At 40.6% G+C, this 17178-nt stretch overlaps 1 protein-coding gene across 3 annotated transcripts in view; it reads left to right on the top strand.

The window, feature by feature from the left end:
• Positions 1-2764: 2764 nt before the first annotated feature.
• Positions 2765-17178, top strand: part of LCORL (ligand dependent nuclear receptor corepressor like) — a 137786-nt gene continuing 123372 nt past the window's right edge. For 2 of the 3 annotated variants that reach the window (XM_082837572.1, XM_082837575.1), the window contains exon 1: positions 2765-2971. In XM_082837572.1, the coding sequence (XP_082693698.1) occupies positions 2809-2971 (163 nt within the window). In that variant the 5' untranslated portion in view covers positions 2765-2808. The remainder of the gene's footprint in view (positions 2972-17178) is intronic. The other variant, XM_082837573.1, reaches the window with a different exon arrangement.

Below are 17178 nucleotides of genomic sequence, written 5' to 3'. Positions count from 1 at the left end.
ACTTTCAGATGGTGGGGCCCCATAAACGTGGGTCCCTGAGTGGACATATAACAGTTCTTCCTCTCCTCCCCAGTACTGAGTTTTGGAGAACACATAGTTTAAAGTAAGAAATAAATCTCTGTATTAAACCTCTGAGATTTTGGGTTTCTGTTACTGGAGCATAACCGAGCCCATTCTGACTAACACAGAATTTGGTACCCAGAAGGAAGTACAGTTATGATAGAAAATCTAAAATATTTAGCTATGACTTAGAAGCTCAGTGGGTGGTGGCGAGGAAAGTGTTGTTAGAGGCTGGAAAGTTGGTAATCCACGCTAGCTGTGGTAAAATATTTGCTAAAGCTATTCACGCATGCCTCCCATTCTTCCCCTTTCTAAACAGAAATGTTTACCATGGTTGTTCTGTTCCTGTCCCACCAGTGTTTGTTTGTTGAGTGCACGTGTGTGTGTGTGTCTGTGTGTGTGTGTGTAACCAGGGAGGATAGATATTCAGTCTTTTCAGATCTTTATAACAACAGAAGTTTTTCTCCTCTTCTAATACAGGGACTACCAAGCATCACCCAGAGATGCTGGACTTTGAGATTAATGCCATTACTGAATAGAACTTTTGGATTGTTTCACTTGTGATAGGAATGAATGTATATTGTAGGGTAAGGAGAGTGATATGTATATTGGTGACTAGAAGGATGGATTGTAGTAATCACTGGTGCTGTTCACCAGTAAATTTGGGTTAATTTTTCTTCTGGGCAAACGCTAGGATTACACTTTCCTGCTCCCTTGAAGATAGCATGCCCATATGATTTGCTTTTGTCAATGAAATGTGAGTGAAATTGATTTGTATCAGTTTCAGAAAGAACCTGTTTGCCATTCATCTTCCTTTTGCCTATCATGTAAGTGAGGAAGTTCCAGAGATTGGTTGGAGCCTCCCTAAGCCATTTGGTTGCTTGGTGAGAATCTCATGGAGTGACGCTCTCCCCACCCTCTCCCTTCCTTCTACCAGAGATGAAAATACAGATGAGCAGGAAATAACTTTCTTTGTTGTTTTTAAGCTACTAAAACCCTTGGATGCTTTGTTACTGCACCATAACCTAGCCCTAACATCCTAACCAATGTAGAGTACTGAGATAGAAAAGCTACAGAGGCTGACCATCTTAGCAATTACAACATGAGTAGAATCCACAACTGACACCATCCACTGATAACTCCGAAAGCACCTTCACTAGTGATTTCACTTGCTTCTCCAATTGTGTCCATTCTAAAAAAGATGATTATGAGATTTCAAACTTCATTTTTTTTTAATTTTTGAAAATTTAAAACTACGTATTCAGTATTGAGGAGGTAACAATGAGCAAGGACTACTTTTTCCTAGGAAGCAAAAAAAAAAGGTGGAGGTGGGTAAGGAAGGATAATCCACAAAACAGGGAAGATGGAACTGAATTCAGAATTCACAGAAGTTTCCAAGAAGAATTAAAACATATTTCCCACAGACTTGTGCATAAATTCCCAGTAATCCACAGTACTTCTCAGCAAACTGTGTGTGTCATAGCTTCGGTTCGGCCCCCTGCACGTATACAGAAATGCATGCACAATCACTGTGGTGCAAAAGTTAAAAATGTCATTGGAGTTTATATCTAATCAAAAGCTTTCTCTCTCTCTGAAGAAATATTTTCTCTAGCTCAGCGCAGAATTCATTCCACAACATTTAAGTGCTAAATCCCGTGCTGCGCACTGTATTAGGGTTAGGCAAGTGAAAGACGACACGGTGCACAAGACTTAATGGGTCGCTGTCCTCTAGGAGTTTACTTTTTGCGGAGCATAAAAGTGTCCCCGTTTGGAGTTTTCACCCAGCCACCTCCAAGCCCCCTGTAAACGATTTCTGGTGAAAAGCCCCGCAATCTTTCCCTAATCTTTACAAATATTCTCGCTTTCCGAGATGTCATCGCCCTGGAAACTGAAGTTACTGTGGGTTCTCTCTCTGGACATTTGGCAGTTACTTCGGATGCAGCCGAATGACCGGCTTGTTCCTTCTCAGCAGCGACGAGATCACAGTGACCACCAAAAGTTTCCAGCACTTAAAGCACAAAGCGCAGCCCGAAACTTCAAGATACCGACAACTCTAGCGGCTTCCACCGCCTTTCTATTGTGAATCCTAAGGAAGTTAAGGTGGCTGGGTCGGACACCGCAACGCGCGCAGCGCACTGTCCTGAGCGCTAAACCCACAAGCCGCACACAGAGCCGAGAAGCCGAAGGCCAGGCTGCAAGCCCAAGTGTGCGAAGGGTACGGAAACACGCCCATCCCTGGTGGACTACAAGAACCGGCATGCACCGCGCCGGGGCAGCAAGCTCCGCTTCGGGACCCCAGCGAAAGGAGACCTGGGAAGTGAAGTCTCCGGGAGTCCGGAGTCGCGTCGCGAAGACAGAAAGGAAGCGTTGCTAGTCCGCTCCATTAGCACGCCGGTTCCTGGCGGGGCTCCGAGCCTCTGGCTCCTGCTCAGGGTTTTCGCGGGCGGCGGGAGCGGTATGGCTCGCTTGAGTAAACTCCGGGGGGAGGGGAGACAGGGGAGTAGATGGGGAGGCGGGGTCAGCGGAAGCGGCAGGTTGCTTCCTTCTCCTCACGCTCCTTCCCCGCCTCTCCCAGAGGGAGCGGTGGGAGGGGGAGGGAAGGGCAGAGCAGAGGGAAGGTAGTGTGACACGTGTCAATCAACCCCCCTCCGGGGGGCGCGCGCTCCGGGGCTCGCGCCGAGGGCTCGCGCCCCTGCCTCGTGCCTGCGCCGCTCGTATGTAAATGAGGGCGCGTGACGCGGGACGCAGATGGACAAGGGAAGAGAGAGAATGGCCGCTGCCGCCGCCGCTGCTGCCGCCGCCGCCGCCGCCGCCGCCGCCGCTCAGTGCCGGAGCCCTCGGTGCGCGGCGGAGAGGAGAGGATTCCGGCGGGAACTCGACTCTTGGCGCCACCGCCTCATGCACTGTGTAGGTAAGAGAGACACGGGCCGGGGCCCCGGCTCCGCGCGGCGACGGCTGCCGCAGCCCGAGGAGTTTGTGGCAGAGGGGTTTAGTTGAATCTCCCGTTCGGGTCAGTTCATTGGGGGAGCGAGATGGGAGCGGCGGCGGCGCGGCGGATCCGGCGCTCGCCTTTTGTCTGGGGGCTCCTCGCCCGGCGCGGTCCGCGCTCCTTTCCCTTCCTCAGCTCTTTGGCTCCACGGGAACTGTTAGTTCGGACCCGCTCGCCGAGCCCCCAAGGAAACGGCTCGCTTGCGCTCTCCCCGAAACTCCTCGGCGCTCCTGGCCGCTCGCCGTCCACCCTGTCAAGAGGGAGGAAGCGGGCCGGTGGGTCGGCGCCCGGCCGGAGAGGAGCCCGCGGGCAGAGCCGGCGGGAGGAAGGCGGGCTGGTCCGCGCCCCCGCCGGGTGCACACACACCCCCTTCTGCCGCCGGGGTCCGGGCGGGCCGACGCGACAGGGTTCCCGGGGACGGGGACCTGAACGACCCCCGGGTGCTCGCGGGGCGGGGGCCGCGGGTGAGCCGGCTGGGGGCGAGGGGCGGCGGGGGCGTCGCCCGAGGGGCGGGGGCGCCCAACTCTGCCCTCTCGCGCTCGGCGGCGGCGGCGCCGTGTGTACTCCTTTAAGAAGGAGCCGCTCGAGCGCTGACGGTTGGGATTTGAAGTTCTTCCTCCCTCTTTGGAAGTCTGGACGGAGGGGGGGTGTTGCCATGGCGACGGCAACCCCCCCGTTCTCCTCGCGGACGCCCCGAAGACTCGGGTCCTCTTTTACTGTCATGTGATGGACCCTTCCTTGCACAGACACGCACATCGCCCTCCCCAACTCCCATCCCCGTTCTGCAATTCCGTCTTCCCTTTTGGTCGGGTCGGAATCTTTCTGCTTCAAACTTCTGGGCTCCGGGCTGTCATTCTGAGGGTTGCTCGGGGGTGGCGAGAGGTGGTGGGACCTCCTCACCTTGCCGCCGTCGCTGTTTTGTCTGAGTAAGACGTGTGCGTGGAGCTGTTATCCAGCAGGTTGGATAACACCGAGTGGGCACCGAGGGGATAACGCGGTTTATGGGATGGGGTGTGTTGTGTTTGTTTTGGAAGGGGTTGATGGGTGGGCGAGTAGAAGAGGTAGAGGGAAGGTTGCATTGTTTAAGGAGTGGATAGTGGCAGCAGCTTGCTCGACTGGCAGTTAAATCTTGGCATTTGGAGTTGAGGAGTAACCTTAGTGCCCTAAGAAAACAACTCTCTTACCCTGTTTCCATCTGTTCTTGCGCCACCTCGCGCCCCTTTTCCCCAAGCCCCCTCAGATTTGTTTGGTTAGCGCCTGAAGATCTTTCTTGTTTTTCACTAGTGAAAAGGAGGTCGTGGTCGGATAAACTAGTACAACTTCAAATCAGAAATGTGCACTGCAGAATACGGTGGATATAGGAAAACGTACGAGAAGGAAGTTTGCTCTGAGTAGGGGCATTTAAGTTATGTTCAAGCAATTCACTGTTTTACGCTTTAAAATATGTTTTGTTCTTATCTAAGGAAATGTTCTAGGAAATAGCTTTAGTCAGGTATTCATAAGTGATTTTATCTCTTTTTAAAAAGTGTAAAAAAACCCTCACGGTATTCTTATATAAAAATTTTAAGCGAAGGGTTGCTGGTGCTTCCCGAATACAAAATGGACCCTGTTTTTATAATTGCTTATGTAAAGATCTCTTCCACTGACAACCTGTTTGAAAATTGTTGAGTTCGTTCAGTTAGAATCAGGCAGGATGATAGCATTGTAACACTGGCTCGAGATACTATTGTGTTAAGTTTTGCCGAGGCACAGTTATTTGATGGTGTCTTTGGACAATTTTTATATTTTAGAATACTTTGGCTTTTTCTTTTTTCTCATCTTGCTTGTTTAGATGCATTAAGTATGGCTTCGTCTCACAAAAATATATGTGCTTTTGAAAAATAGTCGAATTTTAATTAAACACAAAATTAATTGGATTTGATGGAAGAAGGGAAATAGGATGTCTTTCTGTCTTACCTACTTGGATATTCAAGTAGGATTGGAAGACATTGAAGATTGTGTTAATGCTGTGTGTCTAATATGTAGTCTCTATATTACATTTTTAATGTAGTATACAGTTGTATCGTATTTGAAAGAAAATTTTTTCCTGAGCTCTAGCTGTATTTGAGAATTATTTCCCACAGTCCAGTCCCAGTCAGGAGACCTAGGAAGATCCATCTCATAGTTTGTTTTTATCATGCTTGTTTTTTAAATAAACAATAAAACTCTCTTAAGCAGGATATACACTGGTTGATTGGGTTTTTTTCAGTAGTCTATATGTGAAGCACCTACTCACAGTATGAATTGGGATTAAATGTATTTTGTGTAACTATTTTAAGTCACCTTTTGCTATTACTTTGTAAATATATTTGAAAAAAGCTATATTCTTTTTACTTTGCATGTGTGTATGTGTGTGAATATATATGTGTATATGTACTTCTGTATTGAATATTCATTGCTCTTATTGGTTGAAATTTTTATAAAATATTCTTTCTACCTTTAGGGAAGAAAATGATCCACAAGTCTTATTTTTAAATGAAATATGGAAATTGTAAGTAGTGTCTCGGGGCCTTACAGCAAATTAGTATTGAGCCAGTAGTGAAGTTTTCAAATCTCAGTTCTTAGCCTAAATCTTTAAAGTAATCTCATTCATTCTTTAAATAACATATATATTCTAATTTTATGAGCAAAAAGTTCATTTTATTTGCCATGACTGCTTGTAGTTAGCTAAGATGTTTAACTCTTGATATGGAAAATGATATTTACCTTTCTTTATTTGTGGAACTCATCTCTTTAGGTTAGGTTTATGGTTACTCTGTGATTTAATCCTGGTTTTTCTTTTTTTATAATTGAAGAGTTGTCCTGTAAGCTGTGTGGCCCAATTAATAGCTTTATGTACAATGTGGTGCTTTTTACAATTTGATTTTTCTCTGTAATCATCCTGTACTGTGCTATACTTTTGAATATGTTCATCTAACAAATGTTTGAGTGCTTATTGGATATAATAAATAGTATCCTAGTACTCAGCATGTTGAGTGATAACAGATATAGTCCTGGATCTTATGGAATTATATATGGAATATATAATTAGTATCTGATAAATCATATAATTTAAAGCAAAGTCAAGTCCAGGATAAAAGAAATGCATTAGTATATTTTTAAACATTATCAGGACTTGTGTAGTCCATTAGGATATTTGATCTGGGAAATAAGTTCTGTTTTGTTTTAACTTTTAATTTTGATATAATTTCGAACTTACAAGAAAAGTTACAGGAACTCCTCTATACCCTTACCCACATTCACCAATTGTATTACATTTTGAAGTATTTGCTTTATCATTCTTGCCTTATATCTATATCTTTTTTTTTTTCTGAACCATTTGAGGGTAATTTGGAGACATGATGCCTCTTTACCCCTAAATTTTTCAGTTATATTTCCTAAAGCCAAGGACATTGGCTTACCTAACTATAGTATAGTTATTAAAACCAGGAAATATAACATTGACATACTATTAATGATACTATTATCGAATTCATAATCCATATTCAGATTTTATCCATTTTACTTTATAAGCTTTTCCCCCTAGCTAGGATCATATACTGCATTTGGTTGTCATATCTCTTTTAGTCTCTTTAAATCTGGAACACTTTCTCAGCCTTTCTTGTATTTCTTGACCTTGACATTTTTGAAAAGTACAGGAGAGTTATTTTGTAGAATGTCCCTCAATTTGAATTTGTCTGTTGTTTCCTCCTGATTAGATTGGTTATGCATTTTTGGCAGGAATATCTCTGAAGACATGTTCTGTCCTTCTAAATACATCATATCTTGAGATTCATAATGTTGTTTTGTCCCAGTGTTGGTGATGGTAGCTTTGAAAATCTGGTTAATGTGATATTTTCCATATTTCTCCCTGAAAGTTACTATTTGTTCTTTTGTAATTAATATGTAATTTGTGGGGAAATACTTCTGAGGAACAGGGTATTTACATAGTCTCATCAGAACTTTACCCACAAGTTTTAGCATTCATTCATGATTTTTCTAGCTTCATCATTCTGTAACTAGTAGTTGATATTCTGTCATAAAGCAGTCTATCCTGTCTTCTTTATTTATTTTTGTTAGTTATTTTCATCCGTATGAACTCATGGGTTCTTATTTTATTCAGTGGTTAAATCCATTACTGTCATTATTTTGATTTCCAAATTGTCCCAGGTCTGGCCAGTGGGAGCCTCATCAAGCTGTCCAGTGTTTTTTGACAAATCACATGTCTCCCCAGCCCCTCCCTGCCCAATGATTATTTTTGAGCACTTCCTTCCTGCCCAAACAAGATATTCCAGGTTCATCTTGTACTTCACATGTCCCAGCCCCGACATCAACCATTTTTCCAAGGAGCCCTCCATTCTTTTTAGTGGAAAATAGATTTAGATACCAAAATATGAACACGAGGTGTCAGGACTGTTTTTTTTTTTTTTTTTGCGGTACGCGGGCCTCTCACTGCTGTGGCCTCTCCGGTTGCGGAGCACAGGCTCCGGACGCGCAGGCCCGGCGCGGCCACGGCCCACGGGCCACGGGCCCAGCCGCTCCGCCGCACATGGGATCCCCCCGGACCGGGGCACGAACCCGCGTCCCCTGAATCAGCAGGCGGACCCGCAACCACTGGGCCACCAGGGAAGCCCCCAGGACTGTTTTTAAGCCCTCTTTTTCTGATTCAGAAGTTAATGATCAGTGTAACCAGTGTAACTGATTTGCCTAAGGTTACAACAATAAAACAATGAAGATTTGATTAGAATCATTTAATAAACTCCAACATACCATTGCTGTCCAGTAGAAATAAAATGGGTGCCAAATATATTATTTAAAATTTTCTAGTAGCTACATTAAGAAAGCATGTTTGATTTAGCCCAATATATTAAAAATATTCTAACATTAATCCATATAAAATTGTTGAGTTAGTTTACATTCTTTTTAAAACATTAAGTCTTTGAAATCAGTTATTATAGCATATCTCAGTTTGGACTAGCTACATTTCAGGTGCTTAGTAGCCTCATGTGGCAAATGGCTACCACATTGGACAGCACAGTTTTATAGTGTAGTGACTCCAGCCAAGGCTTGATTACCTTGGTACCACTTTTTCAAATCTGTTGATACTAACCAAACTGATAGCTTTGCCCAAATCTTTTATTCCCCAAATCTTTTATTTGAATAACGTAATATAGTGAATGGGAATATAGGCACTGGAGCTAGACTACCTGTGTTTGAACTCTAGCTCTCTAGCTGTTACCACCTACCAGGGTGGACAAGTTACTTAAGCTTTCTGTACTTCAGTTTCTTACCTGTAAATTGAAGATAATGAGGTTGTTCGAAAATTAATTGTGTTGATATATGTTAATATGTGTCTGCCATATAGAAAACATTCCATAAACATTTGCTGTTAATATTATTTATACAGGTTATTAAAAGCTTTGAGCTTTATGTTTTTGCCAGTAGATTCTTTCTGGTGGGAATGCTGATGAACAATGAAGAGATCATGAGGCATGTTAGAGAAAAAGATAGTAAGGGCTTGAAAGATCTATATTCTAGGGTATTCTTGAGCCGTAGAGTCATGGAGTTTAAGAATCACAGTATAATCACTTAGCTTGATCCTCGCTTTTTATGTATAAGAAAAGCAAAAGACATTTGATGCCGTCCTACGTTGCAAGGAACATTTTGGCTTTGTGGTAGCTGAATACAAGAAATCCGTTTAAATTCATTTAAAAAAATCTGTATCATTATATCATCTTGAACCCACTCTTTGTTGGTACCTACTCTCTGTACTCTTCCTGTTAACCACATCACTGTCTTAGAGTTCTACACTCTGCAGGTGTTTGCAGAGTAGACTTTTCCAAACTACCTGCCCCATTGATAATCAGCAGTATCAGGGGCAGAAGATATTCTCTTCCTCTATTTTTTAACCTCTGAAGAAGTTACGGGAGCACTTCATAGAGCTATAACACTTAAAGATGGGATAGTCCAGGTAAATAAAGTTCTAGATAATCAACTTGACACTTCTTTCTAGCTGCTTCTTGCCTCCTACTCTTATTTTTCCACCAACTTCTACCTCATCTTGTCACTATTGCTATGTAAATTCTGGAAGAGTAGATTTACTTAGAAATCTGGATTTGATGAGAACTGGTATGAATGGGTCAACTACCCAAAAACTTTGCACAACTGTCTTTTCAGGCACTAGCAGATTTTTTATCCATTAAAAAAAGATGTGAATTAAAGCACTATCTAATAATATGTATCAGGCAAATGGAATCTGTGATGATCATGAGTAGTTGGGTGGTAAAGACATATCCAAATTTCTCTGTAAATAGGCACATTGTGAATTTTGCTTGTAAAATTTGAAATTCTGTGTACTCTTGGATTGTATACTTGGAAGTTCTGCCATCCTTGGGTTCAAGCAGTATATGAATTTCGTATATTTGCATATGTTAGAAACAGGCTGTATGCTGGTCTGAGCATATCACATGTATTCTCCTTTCTGTGTGGTGCTGTCTCTTCCTGTCCATGCTACTTCCCTTGGCTGGTTACATGTGTGTATCCCTCCCTGTTTGGCTGGGTACTGTGATAAGTTCCTGTTATGTCACCAGAAGTAGCTATTATGTATCCTCCATGCTCCCCTGGTTTATCTTTCAATCCTGGTGTTTAATTCTTCTACCACTGTGCAGTCTTGGGAGGAGCAACAGAGGCGTGTAGATTTTTGGATATGCAATTTTTTCTTCCTTTTTGGTAAATCCAGTTTTTCAATTATAATCTCATACGTTATTGAGGTTTAGAGTTTCTATCTTTTTCTTTTTTGATAATATTCCTTCTTTTTTGGGGGTGTGTGTGTGTGTGTATTTTATTCACCACAGAATAAAGATAGGAGGCTGTGACTAGGCCCAGACCAACCTACTGCTACCATTAGGAAACTAATTAAGGTAAAAATGCCATATTTATATTTGAAGAATGGCACTTTGCTCTTAATAAAGCTAAATAAAAATTTGTTTTGAGGCTTTTTATGTTTTCTAGAAAACAGCTTACAATGAAGAATCACTTTTCTATATCTCCTTTCCTTTTATATGGTTTTCCCATTAATTGGCAACAACCCTGCTTACTTATATTTGCTTGTTTTTCTTTTCTCTTTACCTTGATCTATTACCAAGTTATTATTATTTTCTTTACAATATCTCTTGGATTCAGTTTTTCTGATGAAGTGTTAAGCACTTGGGCCGATTTAGGTAAGACTCTAGTTTATATCAGTATCTGCATCATTGATTTTACTGTCCTTCAGTCTAGCTTATAACCTATATTAAATCATTATTTGGAATAGCTACTTTGATTTTGTACTTTACAAAGCAGTAGTGTCTCCCACTTGTCTTTTTTCATCAAATGAAAGCTCCTGACCGTATCCAGTTAGTTGCTCATAGTCCACCGGGCTCCTTCCCTGTTCGTTTGCCTGGTTTCTTCTTTAGACAGCCCAGCCACTTTCATCTGCCTTTACTTCTGTTTTGTACACATTGCTCCAAATTCTTGAGTATCTTATTAATCATAACAGCTACCCTGCCTGCATCCTCAGTCTCCTTTAAAATTCAGTTGTAGCCTAGAGTCTTTTCTAAAATATTTCTTGAAAAACGAGTTTGAGGCTTTCTCTGTTAATTCAGATTGGCCAATTCTTTTCTGATGGCTATGTGTAAGGTGTGTATGTAGGGAAGAAGCTTTGTCCAGTCGTCTTCATATTTAAATAGTAAACTATTTAGTAAACAGTTTAGGGACAAGGGGCTAAGTCTTCACAAATGGTAAAAAGGATTAAGAATTGAAAGAACATAGTTCCTTTTTTAGCCTCTATTGTTTTAACCTTAGGCACCAGTCATTTCACTTTTCATAGCTGGAAATTACAGATAATAGATTTATAGCTGTCCTTAAATGTTCACTATCTTTTGTTTTTATGAAAGGTGTTAAAATACTTATATAGTAGTGGTTTCTGGGCTAAAAATATAAATTAAGGAATTACCAGCATAAAGATGATATTTAAATCCTTGAAATGGATGAGACCACCTAAGGGTAAGGGATAGTATAACTAGAGAGGAGTACTCAGTACCATGTCTTAAGGAATCTTAGCATTCCTTGGATGGAGGAAGAGGAGCCTCAAAGGAAAGCCACTGGACTTTCACACTGAAAAGTAAGGCCATTGGCTATGTCGGAAAACCAGGAGAGATGGTATTACCAAATCTAAGAGAGGAGTGTTAAAATAAGGAGGGATTGTTATATGTTGATGAGATGTCAAGTACCCTTAAACAGGGAAATGTGCATTGTTTTTGGCAGCATGGAAGTTCTTAGTGACCTTGACCGGATGAATTTCAGCAGAGTGGTAGGGATGGAAGCTATATTGTAATAGGTTAGAAAGTATTTAAGATGTGTGGAAGAGGAGAAACCATTTGAGAAGCTACATTTTGAGGAAGAACAGATGTATAGAGCAGTAATTGGAAGGGTGTGGGATCTAGGGATGTTTGTTTTATGCATGGATAATAAGATGGAGAATACTTTTTTGAATTGATAATATCCATGATTACTTTATATGTTAATTAAGCTGAGACTTGATAGCAACAAAATATTGAGAGATAAATAGGATGGGCTTGGTTTGAATCACTGAATATGAACTCTAAAATTGTTTCTTTTTCTCTTCAAAACATATTTTCCTAATTAAGTTCATCAAGTAAGATATGGTTTGTGACATTAGTGTGTTACACAGTTTAAAAGATTGATTTTTTCCAGTTAATTTACTGTTGTCAGTCAATCATCAAATATCTTGAGTCCTACTGTGTGCTGGTTGATGGGAGTGTAATTCTATGTTTCTTCCTTAACCAGGTTCTGAACTAGAAATAGACTTAGGAATCAGGGATCGAAATGCTAGCTCTTTAGATGGTAAGGTTGTATTGAAGAACCTGGCTTGTAGCTGAGGCCAGAATTAAGACAATATCATCCTGAACTGAACTTACCAACCTATCAAAGACAGAGCAGCTAGAGCTGCAGGCCTCTTCTAAAATACAAGGAAGCTCTACCCCATGTGGTTTGCTTATAGGTAGGTAGGACCATCTAGGCAGAATGAACGGTAGGCTTGAACATGCATGAAAAGTGACCTTTAAAACATTAATCCATTCCACTAGGAACAACTATCAGCATGTTGCCAATACTAGTTATTCCTCTCTCCTTTGGTAGGATGAATAAGGGGTAGAGAAAAGAGCAGAAGCTTCTTCCAGAATGCTTCCCCTAAAAACGTGATAAGAATTAGGAGAGGTGGGAACTGTGAGTTGGGTAAAAAAGCTAATTCCTACGCTAGGAATTCTTTGCTTTTAAAGAGCTCACAGTTATCAAGGATGTTAAGTATTAGAGATGGCATAATATAATGGAAAGGCTTAGGAGACAGCAATTAATTTTGATTTGAAGAATCTGAAATGACTAGGCTTCAAAGGATTGACTGAAAGCTGGGGTTGGCAGACTTTTTTTTTGTAAAGGGCTGGATGTAAATATTTTAGGCTCTGTGGGCCATATGGTCTTTATTGCAAGTACTCAACTCTGCTGTTGTAGCACAAAAGCAATCTATAAATGAATGAACATGGCTGTGTTCCAATAACAAAATTATTTACAAAAATAGGCAGATTTGGTCTACTGGCCATGGTTTGCTGATCCCTAAGTTAAATGATCCAGCAGAAAAGTAGGTTGGAAGGAACAGGTTGAAGGATAGTGTAAACAAAGGTATAGAAGTTTAAGTAATGTATATTCTGAAAATATTCAGCACTCTAGTGTCACTGGAGTATAGGGTGGGAGTAGGAAGTAGGACTGAAAGTATAAATTATGGCATCTATAAGGAGGAAATTATAAGCCTTTGAAGTTTTTTTTTTTTTAATGGGTAATAAGCATGATCAGATAAGTCGGCTTATTTTCATTTTGAACATCTGCTGTTGGTTCAGGTTCGAGGGTTTTTTTTATTTCTAATAGTTTTAAGAAGCTCAAATTGAAGCAGCCCTTTTGAGTCAAAACTGGGAAAACGAGCAATCTCCACTTCAGTAAATTAATTAAGATATTGGATTGCTGAAGTACTCTCAGATGGCACCCTTCTCTTTTGCTTGGGTTCTGAACAACTTGAAAATTAAAACAAGGAGAAAGATGGAAGTAGAATATTACTTTTATTACTAATAGAGGCCAGGCTAGAGAAATAGGTTGGTGAAGGAGTCAGGTGTTCTGGCATAAGCCAATTTATCCACCCGGTGCTAGGCATACTAGGGAAACAGAGCGGAGTATGAGCTCTCTGTGAGTATGTTCTCGCGATAGCTACTCCTAAGGGTCTACCCAACTATTCTTTACAAAATCACCAATCAGATCAGTCTCTTCGCTTCCGTAGGAGTGAAGAGAGGCTCAGATTGTGCTTATGACCATCCTTCCTCATAGAAACAGGGAGCAAGGAAAAGGTGTTACTCCTGTAACAATCAAGGCTAATTTTTGCAGAGTTGTATCTGGGCATAAGTGTACTGGAAACAATACAGTTGTCATTATACTGAAAACAACTCAAACTTGCATATTCTAAATATTTTTTAAATATTTAATTCTAGTGTTTGAAACACTCATATATTATTTAAACTCTTAAAATAAAATTGGTAGTCTTGTTTTTTTGATGAACTAGATTTTTCTACAGGCCTATGTAAGATACTTAAATAAAATGCATATTTGGCTAGAAAAGAAAGACAAGACTTCCTTCTTTATCAATTTTCAATTGACTTTTTAAATTTAGAAGGAATTAATATAAAAGAATTGACCACTGTTTCTTTAAGTGGAAAAAGCAGATACTTTGACAAATAGATTAGCCTTTTAATTAGCTTGGATTATGGGTGCTTATGCAGTTTATTCACTGGTATCTCTCTCTCTCTCTTTTTTTTTTAAATGTCATCAGTTGTTCTTCCTTGTTCCCTTCTTCTTTCCTTTCGGAACGTTTCAGTACTGAAACCATCAGGTGGGACCAAACAAAGTGTCCACACTGGTTAGGGTATATGGGGGGAGGGGGCATGTCCTCTTGAAGGAGTGGGTATATCAGAGCCTGGCAGGGTTGAGGAGGTTCCCCATGTGGGATGATGGAGCTGGAGGTATGAGGAGCAGTCTGAATAGGAGGGGCGCACTAGTGTGAGGTGTTGGAGCCAAGCAGGGTCAGATCGGTATTTGTGAAGGTGAGTAGCCTGGTACAGAGTAAGAGGGATAAGAGGGCATCTACTAGGAGGTGATGGCCACCAGGGGTGGCAGCAGAAAGTCATCTGTGTAGGAGGGTAGCCTGGTTTGGGTGTATTCAGCCTCAAGTTGGATATTGTGGGAGTCCATGGTTGGAGGCATCCCAATGCAATATCAGAACCTGAGGGTGGGGAGAGGAAGACATCCCAGTGGAGGATCAGCTCAACATGGGATGTTAGTGCCTAAGCAAGATGAGGAGGATATTCTTGTAGGAGGAGTGCCAGGCATGAGGAATAGGGGAGGTTATACCCGTGGAGGAAGTATGTGGGTGTTGGGGCAGAGAGGGGTAAAGAGGGCGTCCATGTGGGGATGGGGAAGCAGCCACAATGGGAGGCTGGTAACATACAGGGAGACTAGTCAAATAAATCCTTAAGGATAATGGGAGCCAGCCTGTCACTGTCTGAGAAGGGAGTTACCATTATGGAAGTGGAAAAAACTAGAATGCTTTCTGTAGTGTTGGATTGGAAAAGAGATATTGGTGTGTGAATTCATGATTTTTCTTATATATAGATGTAGAATATAGAAATATATACTTATGCCCTAAACTGTTCACTGAGAAGGCACCTAGGAGCAGTGACACCCCAATAGCAGTGAGCATGATGCTTCATTGTTAATTTCCTGATTTTAATGGTCATATTTGTAAGAGAATGCCTTTGTAGGAAACGCTTATTAAAGAATTCAAGGGTGACGGGTTATCACGTAGGCAATTTACTCTCAAATAGCTAGAAAAGTAAAAGGTTTTACCATACTTAAAACATTTTCTGTAAATTTAACATTGATACAAAGTAAAAATAAATACTTAAAAGCAATGTCATTAGTCTAAATATTACATTCTCTTGAATTAATCACTTTCAGCCCTTAAAATCTCATAGTTGGTAATATATAAACTGACACTTTTCAACACTAAGAATTGCCCTTTGAAATAATGATAGCTAATGTCTATTGAATGCTTACCATCGTGTGTTAGACACTGTGCTAATAAGCTTTTATTTGTATTAATCACATTTAATTTTCACATGTGAAATAGTACAATTTTTATCTTCATTTTACAGATGAAAAAACCAAGGCTTAGAGAAGCTGACTTGCCGAAGACTTTTCATCTAGAAAATATAAAGATAGAATTAACATATAAGTCTATATTACTCTTTTGGTGAAACCTAGTTTAAAAATTAGCAAGTCTGATCCCTCCTGCTTTCTGATCAGATAGTTGCATTTAAAACTTTAGTACCAGAGCTGTTCTCTACTTTATTTCAGAACTTTGAAATCAGGAATGGGGAGAAGTATTCTGGGTCTAGACCTCCTTGGCCTTTTGTTCCTGGCCCTGGAATAAGAGAGAACCAGGGGCTTCTGTATTTGAATGCACATATTACAGTTAAGTGTTCCCTTGAGATGGGTTAGTCAGGGAATAATATCCCCAAATTTCTTTCTTGGTCTTAACATTGGGAACGGGGCCGGGGTGGGGGGGGAGGTAAGAACATAGAGTTAGTGGGGCAAGGGATTACCCCAGCATAGATTGTCAATGTTAAGTTTTAGTCTTGATGTAAAGATATACAGTTAACCCTCTATCCCAATTCCAAGAATGACGGCCATCCCCTTTCCAACTCTTTTGAACTTTTCCCAAGAATGGCAAGTGATCAAATAGAAATAGCTGATGACAATTTATTGTTTCATTTTAGCTATCCTTTGCCTATGCTCCCCTTTACCCATTTAGCGTAGTATAGGAAAGTAGTGCCCTGGTAAAATATGTGTTTGGGTTTTTTTTTTTTTAACACTAATATTATGGCATCAGCTTAATCTTTACCTGTTTTTTCTCCTTTGCCTTATTATTTGACCTTTTAACATTTCTATTCTAGCACAGATATATACAACTCATAAATGAAGTAAAATTTCCCTATATGACTACAGATTAGCTTACTTACCTAACTTATCTTACTAAGTTATCTTAGTTAACTAATTTATCTTCATTCTTCTCCTCAGTCTGAGCCCATAGGTGCTTTCATCCTCTGTCACAGAGTGAGTTTTTTCTGACTCTTTCATTCTTTAGACCTATTCTGAAATTGCTGTTTTGTTTTTTATCAAGAATAATTGGATTTTCAGTGTGAAAGGAAGCATGGCCATCTGCTATAATCCTTTCATACATCTCTTTTCTCTTCATAATTTTTTTCAGTAAATATTTATGGGCCAGGCATTGTGCTAGGTGACTCAGATGCATTAGATTGTCTTTGTGAAGCATAGTCTCGTAGTGAAGACAAGCCTCTCCTACTCTGAAGTGTGGTAAATGGTATAATAGAAGCACATACAGTATTAAAGTTGTGGTATAGAGAAGAGTGATCAGGTTTCTTTGTATGGGTCCAGGAATGACTGTGGGACATGAGAAGAGAAAAGAGAAATAGAAGCTGAATCATGGAGAAACATCTAAGCAGAATATAACAATAATTATTATTATTTTAAATTATTTTATTTTACTGTTCATTAGGCATTAAGTGCTTAATTACACTAGAATTCATTTGATTTTCAAAACAGTCACATAAGTAGAAACTATTTTTATCATCCCCACTTTACAGATAAGGAGGTTAAGTAACTCACAGGTAGTGGAAAACCATTGAAGGATTTTAAAGCATGGGAGTGACATAATTTAATTTGTGGTTTTATAAGATTACTTGGCCAGTAGAGTAATAGGAGAATAGGACAGGCAAATCAATTGGGAATGTCAGGATAGCCCAACCAAGAAATAATGAGGCTCTGAAATAAGGGTAGTGGTAGAAATGGAGGAGGGAGAAGAATTCAAGAGATAAGTTATTACAATCAACAGATTTTAGTCATAGATGAGCTGTGGGCATACAGAAAAAGGAGAA

Source organism: Leucopleurus acutus (assembly GCF_964270905.1).
Source record: "Leucopleurus acutus genome assembly, chromosome: 4".
Taxonomy (NCBI): domain Eukaryota; kingdom Metazoa; phylum Chordata; class Mammalia; order Artiodactyla; family Delphinidae; genus Leucopleurus; species Leucopleurus acutus.
The sequence above is the reverse complement of the archived record's forward strand: the minus strand, read 5'-3'. Positions and strand labels throughout refer to the sequence as shown.